The following is a 19,133-nucleotide window of genomic DNA, read 5'->3' as shown; positions in this document are numbered from 1 at the left end:
ATCGCAGTTACCGCTGCCCGAGAAGGTAGCGATGTTATTTGTTTGGTAGTCAAGAAACCCTAATCGTGAACTGCCATCCAAAGACTCATTAAGTTCTCCAAATCTGATCACATCATCCGAAACCTCGTTGCCATTGAGCACGTAGAAGTAGAACTCTTGCTGCACCACTCTCTGCCGCATAGCTCGTAACACCCTACGACAACCTGTGTGTGCATGCTGACCTGCCCATCCAAGCGCAGTGCAGGCTCGGACCTGCGTAGTATGGTGCGAGATCTGACGAGAGAGCGCCGGGAAGGGCGGGTGGGGCAGGCACGGCTGGGGGGGTGCGGGCAGGGGGGCCGGGCGGGAGGTGCGGCGTTCCCCCCGCGATCGGCTCCCCGCAGAAACCCCCGCCCCACCGCGTCGCCGTTCTCTTCCGCTGTCGTCGTCGTCCTGACGACTCCTTTGCCGCGCGCCACCTCCAGGCGAGAGCGTCCCCGTGACCAAGTCGACGCTGCCGCGCCGCGAGGGCGACGCGCCGTGGGTCAGCGCGGGCGCCGAGGATTTCCGCCGCTTCGTGCTCTTCTGCGGCACGCGGCTCATCCAGACGCGCCCCGGCGCCGCCGACAAGGTGCTCGCCGTGGCGGTGCACACAGGTAAAGCGGCACCAAGATGCTCCTCCGCTCCTTCACCCTATCGGATTTTATTTGTTTGTTTTTTTAATCTTAAACCAATGAAAGAAAAAATCGACAGCGTTATCCTATTGACCACGTGCCACTCGTGGTCGCTAATCATCGGAGAAAAAAATAAATCTACGTTCCAGGCAGGTTCGCCACAAGTACGTGTGGTTAATGCAGACTTCATGCCTTGCCAAAGCTATCTATTTGAACATCTTAACACCTACTGTTTTATTGCCAGAAAGGGTTTAAACCTGGTCAAACACATACATTTGTTTTATTTTCACAGCTGGCATTTATTAAAATTAAGTGCAGGACAAAATTAAATGTGATTTTTTGTTTTTTTTTATCCAATCCTTGGGGGCTGGGATGAGACTACGAGGTACCTGGTTAAGTCATACATTCAGAGACACTGAGCTGGCACTGCTGAGACCCTGGGTTTCATGCCCATGTGTTGGCCACCTGTGATGGTATAACCAGATTCTCCACTGTAGGGAGTTTATGGTCTAAGCCCCCGGTCACCAACGAGCACGTGAAACAAACCAAAAAAAAACAAAACGGAGTGGTGCACCGCTTGCTAGCCGTGACAATTCTGAGTGGACATGATTTGTGTCTCGTGACTTGTCCGCCGATGGAGCGACTCGGTCACCGTGTAAATTGACCAGACACGTGTAACCCTGTAGATGAGCGTGGATGTGCCGTGCCGGTTCATGTGGAGTCGTCTGACCCCTGCCCACCCCCCCCCCACAACTCCCTCCTCCTAAGGCTTCTCCACCAGCAAGGGGAAGCTGGTGCGCTCCATCCTCTACCCCAAGCCCACCGACTTCAAGCTCTTCCGCGACGCCTTCCGCTTCCTCATGTCGCTCATCGCTGTGGCGCTCGTGGGAATGATCTACGCCGTGGTCGTCTTCTCGCTCAGTGGGGTGCGCTCGCCGCTCCTGCGTGCACGATAGCCACGTCGCGTTGGGGCCGAGTGGTGATAGAGCCCGGTGCTGGGCCCAGTGAGATGTATCACACTGGGGTGGGATGTCAACTACCTCACCTGGTATACAAGACATCGTGGGTTCGATCCCAACCCTGACGCTGCTGTATATTTGGAGTTTACATTTCTCTCCCTGTGGTAACGTGGATTTTTTTTTTTCCGGCTCCTCTGGTTTTTCCCTCCACATTCAGAATCAATGTGTGTTTAAAGTATTTGGCGGCCATACGTTTCCACGTGATAATCCACTTCGTTGAGTTATCATTTGTATGTATGTATTTTTTTCTATCTACGTGGCTATCTACGTGGCTTTACCGAAAGACCCAAAGAATATATGTATGTATGTTGAACTTCTTTCGCACCGTATGTAGCCAACCAAATGGAGGTGCAGGGGAAAGACACACAAAAAGCAGTTCTAAAGAAATTAGTTTGCAATCTCCAGACTTGCCAACTGCAGATTCCTGTATACACAGTAAATTCTTTGTATACCAATTTACCAACTGCGACCTGGAAATTTGAGTATCCACGGGTAAGCACGGGTTCGCAACACGTGGTTCTCCGTGCCACAGCGCCACCTGTGCCCACCTGTGGCGCTGCACAGCTTACCAACTCCGGCTCTCCGCCTGATGATGCTGGTTGTAATTACTGGAGAAAACGTTGTACTCGAATTGTAAATGTTGTGGGTTTTACTTTCTAACACATCCGTGTGCTGAACTAGTAACGAATTGGCATGTTTAGTATACGTCATAGACCTTACTTATTGGCTGTGTCGGGTGGTGGCAGGTTTAATGACAAATTTATATTTAGACGATCTAACCCAAAAATCTCTTATGGATAATATTGATCGCGAAAGCCTACGTGTTAAGCCAGCGGTCCATCTGTTTTGTTGCTGACCCGTGCTTACCCAGGGATAATAAAAATGTCCAGGCTGTCTAGCTCTTTTTCAGCAGCGACCTGGCCACAAATTGAAAACACATTCCTTTAATCTGCTTTTTGTGTTTAGTTTGTTGTCCTTCCCCCGCACCTCTGATTTTAGCATGGTTTGGCTACGTACGGTACGAAAGAAGTTCAACACCGAGTCTTGAGACTAGGTGAAGCTTTCCTGAGTAAACAAGGTCAATAATAGTACATTGCCAATGAACAATGCCATGTTTTTTCCTTTCTTTCATACCGCATTTGAAAAGTAATGGACGAATTTAAAACTCTGTTAACTTTGAAAAGCCATTGGATGGTTAACTGATGGTTAACATTTGTATCTCCTGCAAAAGAGTGTGTGGGGCAATGATCGGTGATGTGAGTGATAGATCACACACCTACACAGTCACAATAGAGACCCATACACTCACATGAATACCCGTAGACACACACAGCGATCCGTCGAGTCACACTGGGACCCATTCTATACAATACAATGCGACGCGCGCGTCGGATTGCACTTCACCGTGGCCACAATTTCGCGACTCCTGAATTCCCCACTTGTGGTGTAAATATCCGGAACCTCCCCCACGCGCAGGACAATGCCAGCGGTCGTTTCCGATGAATGTTTGCCCCACCGATGATCATCGTTCTCACCGCAGACCGAGGCCGGCGAGGTCGTGAAGAAGGCCCTGGACATCATCACGATCGCGGTGCCTCCCGCGCTGCCGGCCGCCATGACGGCGGGCATCATGTACGCGCAGCGGCGGCTCCGCAGGGTCAACATCTTCTGCATTAGCCCGCAACGCATCAACGTGTGCGGCCAGATCAACCTCGTCGGCTTTGACAAGGTGCGGCTCCCCGTGGCGCTCAGGGAGTGGGGCGGCACGCGCCCGGTGTACAGGAGGTTGTGGGTGCGATCCCAACCCTGATGCCTGTATATTTGGAGTTTGCATGTTATCCCTGTGGTCGTGTGGATTTTTCTCCGGGTCCTCCGGTTTTTCCGCTCCACACTTCTAAACATGTGCCGAGAGCATTTGGCTACTATACATTTCCACATGATGATAAGCCACTTCGTTGAGCTATCATTTGTGGCCAGGTCGCTACATAGCTCAGCGGTTGTTAATGAATGGAGGTGGTCATGGCGATGTTCATGATACTGGCGAAGATGATGATGGTGGTGGTGATGATGATGTTGATGATGGACCAGTGTATGGCTGTTCTTTCTGTGTATTTTAACACTTTATGATAGAACTTTGTCCTGTGGACATCTGTGTACTGGCAACATTTTGTATTGAGACCCCTGTGGATGGAGACGTATTGGGACTCGTGTGTGTGTGTGTGTGCGCAATGAAGACAGGGACACTGACAGAGGATGGGCTCGACTTGTGGGGACTTCTCAGGGTCTCCGAGAAGAGGCAAGCCCAACTTCGTTCCGTATTCACGATTCGCAATTCAGCCTGCCCTCTGACTCGGCTCCCGTGCATTCGCCAGCCATGCTGCTCTCCATGTCTAAGCCAAATTCGAGATAATGAGTGGAGAGCTGTGTCTGGAATTACGCGATGGAGCAGTGGCGTAGTGGTTTGCGCACGGCGCTACGTTCCCGGAGTTTGAATCCAAGCCACGGCTAACATCAGCGGGTAGTGACATCTGAACTGGTTCTGAGCCACCGCTTCGCGAACCCGCACACCGACCATCGCGGTGAAGTATGGTCAAACAACCCCCCATGGCCGACACGGCATGGGGAGCCCTTCATCCCACAGTGCATGGACAAATAATACGTAGCAATTGCATATTACATAGTCATGGCATTCAAATCGTTTCGCGCACTAACTTGGTTTTGTATTACCATTTGCACATGTTAATAACCAATCCACGTTTGCAAATGTTACTGGAGTCATTCACATAATCACATGGGCGGAGTTTGTGGGGGAGGGGGGGTATGGGGGGAGCAAATGCCCCTCCCCAAACTGGACACCTTTATTATTTATTTTCAGTAGTTTACAATTGAGATGAAAAATTATTATATCCATCCGGGATTCTTAATGTGAGGGACAAAGCAAAACCCCTGCCCTCCACCCCCAAATATAGAAGTCAAACTCCGCCAATGCATAATCAGTTAACATTTCACCAATTCACATGTGCAACATGTTTGAAACTCGTGTAAACGCACGCTACGAAGAAGGGTCCCCACTGGCCTATCGTGTCCGTTCTCCTATTGAAGCCCACGCGCACCGCTGCCGTTGGCGAACGCCCGGGTGGTTTTGACGCACACTACTCGCACCGACTCTTCGGCACCGGGCACTTGGTTGCGGGACACTGCGTGACAGCCGAAGTCACGTGACGTCGGGGCGGCGCGCCCTCTCTCTCTGTGCACGCGCGCAGCTTCTGCGCCGTGGATCCCTACAAACGGGGCCGCGCCCTGCCGCGGGACGCGCTCTTCGACGCCATGGCAACGTGCCACTCGCTGGCGCTCATTGACGGAGCAATCCAGGGCGATCCTCTGGACGTGCGCATGTTCGAGGCCACGCAATGGGTATCCCCCCCCCTTCATCCCGGGGTCTTTATTAACTCTGCCGCTCGTGGTCCCTTCAATCACCGGGACACTGGTCTGTCACAGTACTAATCGTCCTTTACCTTGCATGCCTCTGCAAATGTGCACACGTTGGTAACATACAACGTTCCAAAATCCATGCAGCAAAAACCCGCCCTTCTGCCAGCCATATCTTAGCCAAATCCCCCCTTGGCTAATTTACGCATTTAGTTTTCGCATCATTCTGAGCTTGTAGTGTGTGGTAAGTACGTGTCAATTTTACATCCAAGTTTAAGTTTGTGAGTCGTGAGATAGCTTCGGGAGTAGAATGACTAATTTATTAAACCATTTTTATTTTACCAGGTAAGGCCCCACTGAGCTGTCTAGTTCTTTTTAATAAGCGACCTTTGCGACAATTGGTAGCTCATCGAAGTGGCTAATCATTGGGAAATGTATAGAATCCAAACACTCTAAATGCATGTTGAATCTAAATGCGGAGAGAAAAATCCACATGACTACGGAGAGAGAGACACCCAAACGCCAAATATACAGGCGTCAAAATTCGGGATCGAACTCGACCTCCTGTATACCAGGCGAGGTAGTTAACATCTGGGGATCACCACTGGAACGGCGAGTATCTTGGGATGTCCGGCAAAAGAAGCACTGCAGTGTTTGGAGCATTTGTCTCGGAAATTCTAAGGGCATTTTAAACCTTGCGTCCGCGTCAAGCGAGCCCATTGTCCAGGATCAATCAAACGATTATTCGCGAGTCGTCATTTCATGAGAAACCACCACAGTAGTTGTCCTCTGAATAGACTGGTGCCCTCTGCCTTCGGAATGTGGAGTTTCCATGGCTGGCTCAGGGCCGCCAAAGGAGATGAGCTTTGTTATGAGCAGAGAGACTCTTCAACTGTTTGAGATACAACCGTGGTTTAGGCCGTTGCTCCGAATTATACACCTAACTGGGACTTTTGGCAACACCTTTACCACCTCTCTTGCCTACGGGGCCAAGCTGCTTCGCTGGGAACCTTTTTCAAGTGGCACTGCTGTTGCCCTTCCCCGTCTTCCTCTCAAACAGGTCATGGAGGAGACGGACGAAGAGGTGTCGGTCGGCAAGCTCAAGTTCCGCCCCATTTGTGTCCTGTCTCCACCAGTGGTCGAGACATCGGTGACCATCACACTCACACACTCACTCTCAGCTGGGCTTTGTTAATCGCCCTGAGCCCTCTGCTTGCTCAGTAGGGATGTTCCCCCGAGTTTTTGGATTCATCCGAAGAAATCTTTAAATCGGGCTTAGGTACGATATTTTGAATTATGCGAAAAAATAGATTGTTTTAGATTGATCCGAGAGTATGACGTCACAGGATATGACATCACTCATCGCCCTTGACTATCGTGTTTTCCCCTCCCAAGAGCGTTGTCACATCACACAAAGTGACGTCACTTTTGTCAGCACAAAGGCTTGTTTAATTAAGAAATTAAAGGGTCCGAAAATGCAAAATTTTCCTTATGAATATGAAAATCCAAAACGTGCTTTTTTTTCTTTAAGTCTGAATACTCATGCCGATTGCTTAGCATCAATACGTATACTTTTACACAGCGCTCACTCGTACTATTCAACAAAAAGCAGTCGGGTTTATTGATGATCCAGCACTCACTGATTCACCGGCTCACCGGCGGTCAGTCGCCTTGTGATGCTGGGAAAAACACCCTCCTCCCCAGCGCTGCACCCTGCCCCCCAGCGCTGCACCCTGCCCCTCAGCGCTGCACCCTGCCCCCCAGCGCTGCACCCTGCTCCCCAGCGCTGCACCCTCCTCCCCAGCGCTGCACCTTGCTGCCCAGCGCTGCGGAACGGTGACGTGTTGTGCGCCCACGTGCCTCCCGCAGGAGCCCGCCACGAGCCTGGCTGTGCTGAAGCAGTTCACCTTCTCCTCGTCGCTGCAGCGCATGTCCGTGATGGCGCGGCTGGCCTCCGGCGAGGCCTGCGCCTTCATGAAGGGCGCTCCCGAGAAGGTGGCCGCCCTGTGCCTCCCCGACACTGGTACGTGGCGCGCCAGAGGCATTCCCGCAACAGAATCAGAAAATGTTAATTATCCTGGAGGAATCTGATCAGCTATGAGGCTCTTTTTCACGGATGTCCAGTTGGGGCACGGGGTCAGAACGTGACAACAACAAGCAAATATAAAAACACGATAGGAGTGCAAAGTATGGGAAAGGTAAATAAATTAAATAAAACTCAACTACTTTATCTTACCAGGTAAAGTCCATTGACCTATTAACTTATTTTTCAGAAGCGACCTGGCCACAAATGATAGCTCAACAAAGTGGCTTATCGCGTGTAAATGTAAATAATAATCTAAACAACAACCCGGTCACTAAAATTTCGATTTAAAGCTTTCGTGACTGCAGGGATTCATATTCTTGGTTCTTTCGGTAAAGTCACGTAGAAGGGAAATAATAAAAATAAAACTATTAAATTCTCACGACGTTTTGATTGCAACACAAGCACAACTTTTTTCTAATTTTCTTGCTGTGGTTGTCACACCTGATGATGATTGCTTGTGTTGCAATCGAAACGTCGTGAGAAATGTATTGTTTTATTTTTATTATTTTATGATTTCCCTTCTACGTGACTTTACCGAAAGAATCGAGAATATGAATCCAGTCACTGTTGACAGCCTTACGAGCGACCAAACAAAAGCCGATTTCAACAGAATAATATTCTTCTTCTGTCGGTTTTTATCCGTCATTTATGGTTCTAACGCTCGGGTGTGTTTGGTCCGCGTCGCACGCAGCGCGTCGTTCGCACACGCACACCGCTAAACGTGCCCCCCCCCCCCACCCCTCGTGCGCTTCGCAGTGCCATGCGATTTTGAGAAGGAGCTGCACAAATACGCAGCTCAAGGGTACCGCGTCATCGGCTTCGCCTCCCGGCAGCTCGGAGAGAACGAGCTCGGCATGGAGAGGTGAGCCCGGCAAGAATACAGCGGGGTGTTACGGTGGGACATAGCCACCTATCATCATAAGGCATCAGGTCTGCATTAACCACACTTGCTTTGATAACAACGTATGCATTGTCCTGGACACTGCTTGGTGTTACAAGAGAGACCACCCTCCTTTCATGGCCTCGTTTAACCAGTGTTGGACCAAAGGACGGCAAAAGGTGAATGGCACAAAGGCAATGAAAATATGAAAGCATGAATAGCTCAGGTCAAGCAGTTAAATATACGGGGGACCCATTTTGCCATCGTCTTGATACTGGAAAAAAAGTGTCGCGATAAATTAACTCTCTTACTTTTCTGGGTTTTACTCAGGTACAGCATTGCATTGTGGTGCAGCCCTTGTAGCATTGGCGGAGAGAGGGTGGGGGTCGACCTGGGGGGGGCTTAGCCCCCCCACACACACACACGAGATCTTGGCTTAATCGCAGGCGATTGCCTGGATTCGAAACTGAGATCTCGGTAGTTGACAGCTCGGTGCTCTTGAGCTCTGAGCACCACACAGCCACCTCGGGCAACATCATTATTATTTTAAACGCGAGTCCGCGTTGTTGCGAGGCGAACCGATCGCATTCGAGGCCTGGCGTTGTGAAACCCGGCGGTGAATGGGTCGCGCGTCCTGACGCGGCGTGTCCTCGCTTGGCCATCTTCGGCCGCCCGCAGGGACAAGGTGGAATGTGGCCTCACGTTCCTCGGCCTCATGATCCTGGAGAACAAACTGAAGCCCGAGACGCAGGCCGCCCTGGAGGAGCTGCGGAAGGCACGCATTCGCACTGTCATGATCACAGGTCTGCGCACCGTCGCTCACTCACAGCAGCGTTTGCCGCACGTGGTGTTGATACCGTCGCAAACAGCGAGCAAATCGTGGGCTAAAAAAACGAAACCGAGCCATTTGTATTTGACCAGGTAAGGCCCGCTGAGCAATAGATCTCTTTATCAGAAGCGACCTGGCCACAAATGATAGCTCAACGAAGTGGCTACTCTGGTGTTTAAACATCTGAACACCTCCTGTTTTACACTATTGGTACCTCATTTGCCAGTAAAAAATTTGAGAATTGTTTTTTTACCCTTTTATCTGGCAACAAAACTGACACATCTTTTACGAGGAGTCATGTTTGCATAGACCACAATACCTGCAGTCATAATGCAAACAAAAAAACAATTCTCATATTTTTTACTGGCAAATGAGGTACCAATGGTGTAAATGCTTACCCCGAGCTCTCATACTCTGATGGTGCATTGTCTTTGAGTTGTGCGCCTTTTGGCGTCATCTGGTCCAACCCATGTGAGACTAGGTTCCAAGGAAAGCTGTCTCGGGTGTGGACCAATCAACTTCAAGGACAGTGCATACATTATCAGAGTTATGTTTTTTGTTTGCATTATGACTGCAGGTATTGTGGTCTATACAAACATGACTCCTCGTAAAAAAGGTGTCAGTTTTGTTGCCAGATAAAAGGGTAAAAAAACCACTTCTCATATTTTTTACTGGCAAATGAGGTACCAATGGTGTAAATGCTTACCCCGAGCTCTCATACTCTGATGGTGCATTGTCTTTGAGTTGTGCGCCTTTTGGCGTCATCTGGTCCAACCCATGTGAGACTAGGCTCTAAGGAAAGCTGTCTCGGGTGTGGACCAATCAACTTCAAGGACAGTGCATACATTATCAGAGTTATGTTTTTTGTTTGCATTATGACTGCAGGTATTGTGGTCTATGAAAACATGACTCCTCGTAAAAAAGGTGTCAGTTTTGTTGCCAGATAAAAGGGTAAAAGAAAACAATTCTCACCTCCTGTTTTATTACCAGAAAGGGTAAAATCCTCTTCTTAATCTTTTTTGTTCACAGGGGATAACATGCTGACTGCCGTGACGGTGGCGCGCACCTGTGGGATGGTGCCGCCGCTCCATGACGTTGTCTCGGTGATGGACAGGGAGTCGCCCAAACACCGGCGCCCGGACATTGTCTACGCGAAGATGGAGAAAGCGATCGGCGCTTGGGACACGAACGTACGGGGGGGACACCCCACAGCCCCCTGCCGCTTGTCGCTCACATTTCAACGCTAACAACTTTCTCATTCTGAATAATACGTCGTTGTCATCGTTGTCGTCGTTGTCAGCTGTTATCTGTCACCTCCTAGATGAGGGGCTCCCAATGCCGTCGTCGTGTTCATCGCTCCGTCTCCACACGGTTGACGTCCTCTCAGGCGTTGTTCCCTCTCCTGACTGTCTCCAGGTCGTCTCAAACCACCACCCATCGTTCCTTCTAACGACGTCCCCTTTCCCAAGCCCACTCTTTTTTAACAATCCATGCACTCCTTCTCCTGTCTCAGAGCAATTCCAAGAACTATGGGGACCACTCACACCACCTTATTAACTGGCCACAGTATCTGTATCAGCACACAGCCTGTTGCAAATACCTGCTCAGATTTACAAATAATAGTGTCATTTTTAACCTGAGCCCCATGTCCTTTTGCTGAACTATCCTGCCACATTCTATTCTGAACTTTCGAGTTGTTTACCATATTCCATGCAATTATTTGATTTCTCCAAACGCGCATAATCCACTCAAAGCCCAGACATGCTTTGTTGCGTTGTGATTAAACTAGAATCTCAAGCGCAGTCACCAATGACTGCACAGAAAAGCAAAAAAAACGTACCACGTTTAATTTGTTTCTGCGAGAAAGTGCTGTCCCTCGACGAGAGGTCCCTTGAAGGGATTTCAGAGGTTCTGGTATCCGCTTCTGCAGCCATTCTTTGACACGGAGGGCTGCGCTGCTCTTTTGCAAGAGGTTTGAATGGATTCTCACACCTTGCGATGCCGCGGCGCCAATAGTGCAGTCGGGGGGGATAAAATTGGGGGAGGGGGGACGATAACAAATGTATTAATTTTACAAGACCCAGACTAGACTGGACATTTGATCACACGCCGTGACCTCGCTTTCTTTGACACACCCCCCCCCCCCACTCTGGCCCTCTCACAGGACGTGCATTTGACTGTGAACGAGTCAACCAAGCCGACCGCTACCTTCCACTTTGCCATGACGGGCACCACTTATGCCGTGCTGCTGCAGCACTACCCAGAGCTGCTGCAGAAGGTGAACGCCTACACTCGCCAACAACAACAACAACAGCCGCCATTCGCCACTAAGTGGCGGTGACGTCACCATGGCGTTTGTGCCAGGCTATGTGCACTTTAAAGCCACGTGAAGTGTCGAACGCCCACTGGCAGCAGGTCACGGGACAGACCCAGGTGGCCATGGGTTGACTCGCTGAGATGACTGGCCGATGCCCCAGCTGTGCCCCCTACTGTGCCTACGCTCACCACTACTTCATTCGCCAACGAGTGCGTGGTTCTAATTTTGAAGGTTTCATCGTTAATATTCCGGACGTGGCTTGCTCATCCCTTCATCCTCTCTCCAGGGTAGATGACAAAATAAGTATCACTTTACACCATTATAACCTCCTTTGCCAGTAGCAAAATATGATAATAGTTTTTTTACCCTTTTATCTGGCAACAAAACTGACACCTTTTTTTACAAGGAGTCATGTTTGCATTGACCACAATACCTGCGGTCGGAATGCAAACAAAAAACACAACTCTGATAATGTATGCACTGTCCTTAAAATTGATTGGTCCACACCCGAGACAGCTTTTCTTAGAGCCTCGTCTTACATGGTGTTGGACCAGTGCATACATTATCAGAGTTGTGTTTTTTGTTTGCATTCCGACCGCAGGTATTGTGGTCAATGCAAACATGACTCCTTGTAAAAAAGGTGTCAGTTTTGTTACCAGATAAAAGGGTAAAAAAACAATTATCAAGTATCACTTTGTGGTAAGCCGTCGTTTTTCCTGCAATGATGATGTGGCGATGACTTTGATCGATATGTGCTTCTGCAGATAGTGATGAACGGGACGGTGTTTGCCAGGATGTCTCCTGGCCAGAAGGCGAGCCTTATCGAAGAGCTCCAGAAACTTAAGTGAGTCCCGCAGTTGCCAGCACTAAGACACTGGTGTGCACTTGAGTGTGCTCGTGGGCACGGCGATGCATTGAATCCCTCGAGACGGTGATGGATGGGTCATGGTCGAAGCATTTCTGAAAGTGAATCTCACGCGCGGTATGACCCGAAAACACGTCGGAGAGCCGCGCATGTCGCGCGTGTCGTTCCGTGCTCATGGCCGTTCTCTCTGTTTTCCTGCAGCTACTATGTTGGCATGTGTGGCGACGGAGCAAACGATTGTGGGGTAAGTAATTTTATCTACTTACATGTGTGTATATATACATTAGAACAGGGGCAATTGCTGCTGGAATCATATTCGATTCTTGTGATTCCACCCTGAATGATTGCTGGAGTCATCGCGATTCTCGTAAGAACGATCCCCATGTGAAAGTCATCCATTTGTGTCGGGTTCCGGTTGGCCACTCAGCCGTGAAAGAATCTTTCGGTGGAATGGGATTCAGCTTTAGCTAAGCCCAGTCTTGAGACTGTCGTTGATGAGTGAAGCACGTTATTATGAGTAGCATTGTAATTTCACTGCCTCGTTACCCCACTAATAGTACAGGAGAACCCCTCTAAACGACGATAATTGGTTCCACGAAACCGATCTTTAAGCAAGCATAGGGAATACATTTAAAAGGCTTAATTCGTTTCGATAACATGCTCTTTGATTCTTAGGGTAAAGTCACAGAGATATAAATGAAATAAAATAATTTCTACCTACGTGACTTTACCGAAAGAACCAAAGAGTATGGATTCCTGCAGTCACGAAAGCTTCAAATCAAGATCGTTCCGATAACATCGAAAGTTACCTTTTTCACCCAAAAAAAGTACTTTAATCAATAGACAATAAATACATGAATATTTTAACAACATTATAAACACATAATATAAAAAAACATGGTTAATCAATGCATTAATTAATATTTACTCTACCTACAACAGCCCGTCATTAACAGCGGAATGTTCGGTAAGTGGACCCATTGGGCTCTATGGAGGCCCATCGTTAAGCGATTAGTCGTGAACAGCGGTGGTCGTTAAGAGGAGTTCTGCTGCATAAAGGTGCAACCCTGTAATTACTTGCTCATGCTGGCAGAAGCGCTTCCACTAGAGGAAGCTCCGGAGGGAGCTCACGTGTAGCGTCTACCACTTCAGCTCCGTCTAGAGGGTGCTTGGCCTACTCTTCCACACTCGCGAGATGCCTTTGAGGAGGTGCGAGTACCAACACTCTACCCCACCACACACGATCTGCCAATGGACAAACCGTGGTGCACCCATTTGTACGGCAGGGTGGACAGACACTTTCCCGTTGTTTCAACTGCCACGCCGAGAGGTCAGACTGACGACTTCAGCTGCCTGCTGAAGTCGTGATAGACGCAGCACGTGGGAGGGGGGGAGCATGGTAGACGCAGCACGTGGGAGGGGGGGAGCGTGGTAGACGCAGCACGTGGGAGGGGGGGAGCGTGGTGGACGCAGCACGTGGGAGCGGGGGAGCGTGGTGGACGCAGCACGTGGGAGGGGGGGGAGCGTGGTGGACGCAGCACGTGGGAGCGGGGGAGCGTGGTGGACGCAGCACGTGGGAGGGGGGGAGCGTGGTGGACGCAGCACGTGGGAGAGGGGGAGCGTGGCGGACGCAGCACGTGGGAGCGGGGGGAGCGTGGTGGACGCAGCACGTGGGAGCGGGGGAGCGTGGCGGACGCAGCACGTGGGAGCGGGGGAGCGTGGTGGACGCAGCACGTGGGAGGGGGGAGCGTGGTGGACGCAGCACGTGGGAGCGGGGGAGCGTGGTGGACGCAGCACGTGGGAGCGGGGGAGCGTGGTGGACGCAGCACGTGGGAGCGGGGGAGCGTGGCGGACGCAGCACGTGGGAGGGGGGGAGCGTGGTGGACGCAGCACGTGGGAGGGGGGGGAGCGTGGTGGACGCAGCACGTGGGAGGGGGGAAGCGTGGTGGACGCAGCACGTGGGAGGGGGGGAGCGTGGTGGACGCAGCACGTGGGAGGGGGGGGAGCGTGGCGGACGCAGCACGTGGGAGGGGGGGAGCGTGGCGGACGCAGCACGTGGGAGGGGGGAAGCGTGGCGGACGCAACACGTGGGAGGGGGGGAGCGTGGTGGACGCAGCACGTGGGAGGGGGGGAGCGTGGTGGACGCAGCACGTGGAACTGTTGTGCACGCAGGCACTGAAGATGGCCCACGCCGGCATCTCGCTGTCGGAGCAGGAGGCCTCGGTGGCGTCCCCCTTCACGTCCAAGATCCCCAACATCGAGTGTGTGCTGCACCTCATCAAGTACGAGCACCACCACCACCACCAGCGGCCGGCGCGCACGCGGGGCTCGCGTCGACACTCGCGTGTACATCACATCCCTCCTTCACCACGGCCAGTCTCTCAAGCCTCTGATGCATGTTCAGCTCATGAGAATTCTCGGCCCCAAACACTTGAATCCTCAAGCTCGACGCACAATTACGACTCGGTCACCCACATCCCGACGCACAGTTTGCTTCGTTCATTGTTCACATTGCCGTGCAATAGTTACCCCATGTATCGTGCTCACATTGTGACATTGTGCGATGGTACGATGGTACGATGGTGTGCGACGGTGTACATTTGTTTGCATTCCGGGCGAACGTGGCTTCATTAACCCCCCCCCCTCCCTTAACATTGCATGTATTGCAGGGAGGGTCGAGCAGCCTTGGTGACCTCCTTCTGTGTGTTTAAATACATGGCCCTGTACAGCATGATTCAGTACATCAGTGTGCTCATCCTGTACTGGGTAAATTCACCGCACAAACCACCGCTCATCAGCATTCCCTTGCGACGCCGTGCCGTGTTCGGTTCCACGTGTCCTGCATCTGCTCTGCTGCTGCTGCGTTGCCCAGAGCTCGCTTCTCTTTTTAAATCCTTTATATTAAGTTCACTTGCTTGCGCGCTTACGACCATGCAAATCTTTCGGTCGTTTTTTAACCCACTTCCCGTGATCCAATTGAGCTGACATTTTGCACACAGACTCGTTGTGCGTGACAATTTATTTTCGTGAAAAAAATTCCCAAATTTTCCACTTTTTAGGAAAAAAATAATTTCATATTTAATTGAAAATACCAATGTGATATAAATGAAACTCTTACTCAAGAAAAACAGAAATGAATAATAAAATAAAACCGATGCCACGCATATAAAGGATTTATAGTGAAAAACTTTTTTTTACGGGTTAATTTTTTTCTCCTGGCTTACCGGGGGCTCCTCCGTGTGTGGTCGGGGCATTTCTTGGTTGATAACCACACGGCCTGGCTTCTCTCTGCACGTTCGGTGACTGTCTCGCTGTTGGTGGAAACGCTCATCGTGGACAAATCGCCGATTGGCTTCCGGTGTTTATCTTAGAAGCGGGTGGCTAAGAACCCTCTGTGGGCTGTGAATGCCTTGGGGGAGCCCCGCTTTACCGTAAAAAGACAACACATGAAGGAGATGCATTGCTTATTCTTTTTCCCGTTAACGTATTGTCCAACAACAACGCTCATGATTATTTTCAAGTGATGTATAACGATATCGTTTTGCGTCAAAACTCGGACCCTGTGGTAGCGTCAAGAGAGGGGGGGTCCCTTGCCTGTAATATTGGCAGTTCACCTTCATTGATTCGAAGAAGCCTGACTGACAGTTGATGAGACACTGCATGTTGAAACCGGTCCAGTTTTGCTTGTCTTGAATCAATGCTGCTGAAACTACACACTCTCCCAGTAGGCCGTGCGGCTGATGGCTTGTGAAGTAGACCTTATTTTGTCTGCTTATTTGTTTCATTCCGGCAATCAGTAATGTTATATGTTGTCTGCAGTCATCGGCGCAAGCAATATAGAACACGTGGAAGATCGTATCACCGCGCGTTTCCACCAGCACGCCGAGAGAGAGGTCGTTGTGCATGAATCTTTCAGCCTTCTTTCTTAAAAAAAAAAAATCCTAACGTCTATTTTTTGTCGGGACAGTCCAATGCTTAAGGGAGTATGGAGAAACTTTTACTAATGCCTGACGCTACTTGTGCATCTCACGGCGAGCGTGGTGCTTCCATATTTCGGCCAGGGGGCCCAGCGGGTTCCAGTAATGACGCGCCGGCACATTTTCCTCGCCTGAATATCGTACTAGGCCCCTGTGTTTTTAACAGGGAGGCGGATGTTGCTTCACTGGGCGACTGAGCACCATCGTTTGTTTTCCCGTAGAAACTTGCTGGCTTCTCCAACTACGAGTTTCTCTATCAGGACCTGGTGATCACCACCGTCATCGCCGTCACCAGTGAGTGTTGCATCATCCACTTCAAATTTTCTGGGGGGGGGGGCGGGGTTTGCACACAACATATCAGGGATAGCTGCCTCTGGGGGTTCCCTTTGCCCCGTGTGCAATCAGACATTGGAAGAGTTAAAGTGAGATGTGATGAGAGGCGCTTTGAGTTGCCGAGGAATGCGAGTGGCCCGACAGAGCGGTGTTCTTCATCCGCGGGGGCCACTGGCGGCCCCCCTGGTGGCCTTCAGTGCGGCCCCACAACAATAAAACTAATGGTGATAACGCCCCTTGCAGGCGGGGTGGCGGCCCTCACACTGAGGATGTCCTATCGGCCCCCCACCCCCCTCTGAAAATTAGTGAAGAACACTGCCCTGCAATGTGTGTACGCACGTGTGTTGAGCTTCTTTCGCACCGTACGTAGCCAAACGTGCTAATTGGGAGGTGGCCGCACGTCCGCTGCTCGTCGCAGATTGTTCCCCGTTGGGATGGAGCGGGCCGCCCTAGTTAATGCCGCGGGGCGCGTTAACCGTGAACTGCGCCCCATTCTGATTCACAGTAGCTCGGTGAAAAAGATGCCGTGGCATCGTTTGAAGAAGAGTAGCACGTTGTGGATGATGGTGTGACACTATCGAATATAAAGAATAAATATTTATATGAAATATAAATCTAAAACAAATATAAAATTATATCATTGTGCAGTTATGGTTCTGTATAAAATATATAAAACATACGTAAATATATTATACATTATAATAGAAGAAATATAAGACGATATATAAATAAATAATATATACATAAATTTCGATTTAAAGCTTTCGTGACTGCAGGGATTCATCTTCTTGGTTCTTTCGGTAAAGTCACGTAGAAGGTGAAGAACAGACTTGTTCTTCACCTGAGGACGGCTGCTTGCATTGTGGCCGAAACGTCGAGAGAATTGTATTTTATTATGTTTTATTTTTAATATTTTATTATATCCCTTCTACGTGACTTTACCGAAAGAACCAAGAAGATGAATATATACATATATTTTAAAATATGAAAAATATAATTTATACATATATAAAAAAAAATCTATATAATGTAAATTTTTAAAAAATATAGATATAAAAAAAGTGAATACTATATATATAAATATACACACACACAAAAATGCAAATCATCACGTAAAACCACCTTGCGTGTTGTGCCCCAGTGAGCCTGAACCGGGCTCACCCGAGCCTGGCCGCGTACCGCCCGCCCCAGCAGCTGGTGTCGCCCCCCTTCCTGCTGTCCGTGGTGCTGCACGTGGCGCTGACGCTGGCCTGCCAGGTGCTGGGCTACCTGCTGGTGCAGCGGCAGCCGTGGTACTCGGACGTGGCCTACAGGTGTGATCCCACGGGGGGGGGCGGGGGGGTGGGGCAATTCTCTGGAGGTGACGGGGTGAGAAGAGGGGCACATGAGGACGCGTTGGAAATTAAGTGGTGGTGTTGGTGGAGGTGTTGGTGGTGGTGGTGATGGAGGTGTTGGTGGAGGTATTGGTGTTGGTGGAGGTGGTGGTGGCAGCGGTGGTGGGGGCGGCGGCGGTGGTGGTGGCGGTGGTGGAGGTGTTGGTGGAGGTGTTGGTGGTGGCGGTGGTGGTGGCGGTGGAGGGTGGTAGTGGTGGCACGTTAGGGGGGGAGAGATTCCCCCATTGCGGAGGTGGATTTCTGGCCAAGACCCAGCAGCCTCTCTCTCTTTCTCTCTGCAATTATTTTCTTTTTTTTACTGCAAAAAATGCACTAAAAGTACAAATTACCAGATGAAATGTCATTTGGAGGTAAATGAGCGATACTAATAAATAAGAATAAAATATTCAGGTTTCCCTTGATTTATGTGGGAGATGCATTCCAAAAAGGGTGCATAAAGTGAAACCGCACGAGGAGACACAGCACACACACACAGCAGTACACACACAGTACACACACACAGTGCACGCAGTACAAACACAGTGCACATGCAGGAGACAGTACACACACAGTACAAACGCAGTACGCGCATGCAAGTACACACAACATACACAGTACACAAACAGTATACTAACAAAATACAAACATTACGCACACAGTACATACACGGTACATACACACAGTGCGCACACACAGCAGTACACACACAATATTGTCCCATGTCCAACTGCTTAGGACACATGAGTGAATCCAAACCGCATAGAGCGCATTTTGGGTAATAATGTGAGCCACATTTATGCGAAATCGCACAAACTGAACGCGCATCGAGCGAGGGAAACCTGTACAATGCGCACATTTACCCAACGTCTCCAGTCGCAACTCCAGAGGCGTACAGCCAGGTCCGGGGTAACTCGCATGCTCCATGAGACAGATGAGAACAGCCTCAGCCGTCTGTTTAAAGTGCATTTACTGCTGCTGTATGTGTGGAGGGATGCAATTCCAAACGGTCAGAGCAGCCACGGAGAAACGGCCCTCTGCTTGGCACCGTCTTGGTTTTGGCGACTAGCGAGTGAGTTGGATGGAAATGACCAATTGGTTTGAGGTGTGTCATTTCGACACCAATTTACAAACTAGAAACGTGTTGGAGTGACATTTAATTGACTATGTACTCCAGATACGCTTGTCAACTCGGCGGTGTAGACAGGGTTACACCACGGTCAGTTGGCATCTTGCGTGTGTGGTGGGATCAAGTGTGAGTACTGCCAATGTATGTACATCGAACTTCTTTCACACCGTACGTAGCCAACCGTGCTAATCGGAGGTGCAAGGGAATAGTGGAATAGTAGACTAAACACCCTTTGGTGGCGAACCT

The 19,133-nt window shown here is 50.1% G+C and overlaps 1 protein-coding gene across 5 annotated transcripts in view; it reads left to right on the top strand.

Moving 5' to 3' along the window:
* Window positions 1-19,133, top strand: part of ATP13A4 (ATPase 13A4) — a 66,481-nt gene that overhangs the window by 38,200 nt on the left and 9,148 nt on the right. For all 5 annotated transcript variants that reach the window (XM_078607670.1, XM_078607671.1, XM_078607672.1 and 2 more), the window contains 17 exons: window positions 465-635; window positions 1,422-1,579; window positions 3,213-3,401; window positions 3,907-3,968; window positions 4,936-5,086; window positions 6,162-6,251; window positions 6,971-7,124; window positions 7,944-8,049; window positions 8,746-8,870; window positions 9,926-10,086; window positions 11,061-11,174; window positions 11,978-12,057; window positions 12,280-12,322; window positions 14,251-14,360; window positions 14,748-14,844; window positions 16,277-16,349; window positions 17,530-17,701. In XM_078607670.1, coding sequence (XP_078463796.1) covers window positions 465-635; window positions 1,422-1,579; window positions 3,213-3,401; window positions 3,907-3,968; window positions 4,936-5,086; window positions 6,162-6,251; window positions 6,971-7,124; window positions 7,944-8,049; window positions 8,746-8,870; window positions 9,926-10,086; window positions 11,061-11,174; window positions 11,978-12,057; window positions 12,280-12,322; window positions 14,251-14,360; window positions 14,748-14,844; window positions 16,277-16,349; window positions 17,530-17,701 — 2,056 coding nt within the window. The remainder of the gene's footprint in view (window positions 1-464; window positions 636-1,421; window positions 1,580-3,212; window positions 3,402-3,906; window positions 3,969-4,935; window positions 5,087-6,161; window positions 6,252-6,970; window positions 7,125-7,943; window positions 8,050-8,745; window positions 8,871-9,925; window positions 10,087-11,060; window positions 11,175-11,977; window positions 12,058-12,279; window positions 12,323-14,250; window positions 14,361-14,747; window positions 14,845-16,276; window positions 16,350-17,529; window positions 17,702-19,133) is intronic.

Source organism: Lampetra planeri, chromosome 28 (genome assembly GCF_965212315.1).
Source record: "Lampetra planeri chromosome 28, kcLamPlan1.2.h2, whole genome shotgun sequence".
NCBI classification, from domain to species: Eukaryota; Metazoa; Chordata; class Hyperoartia; order Petromyzontiformes; family Petromyzontidae; genus Lampetra; species Lampetra planeri.
This window is presented reverse-complemented; position numbering and strand designations above follow the sequence as displayed.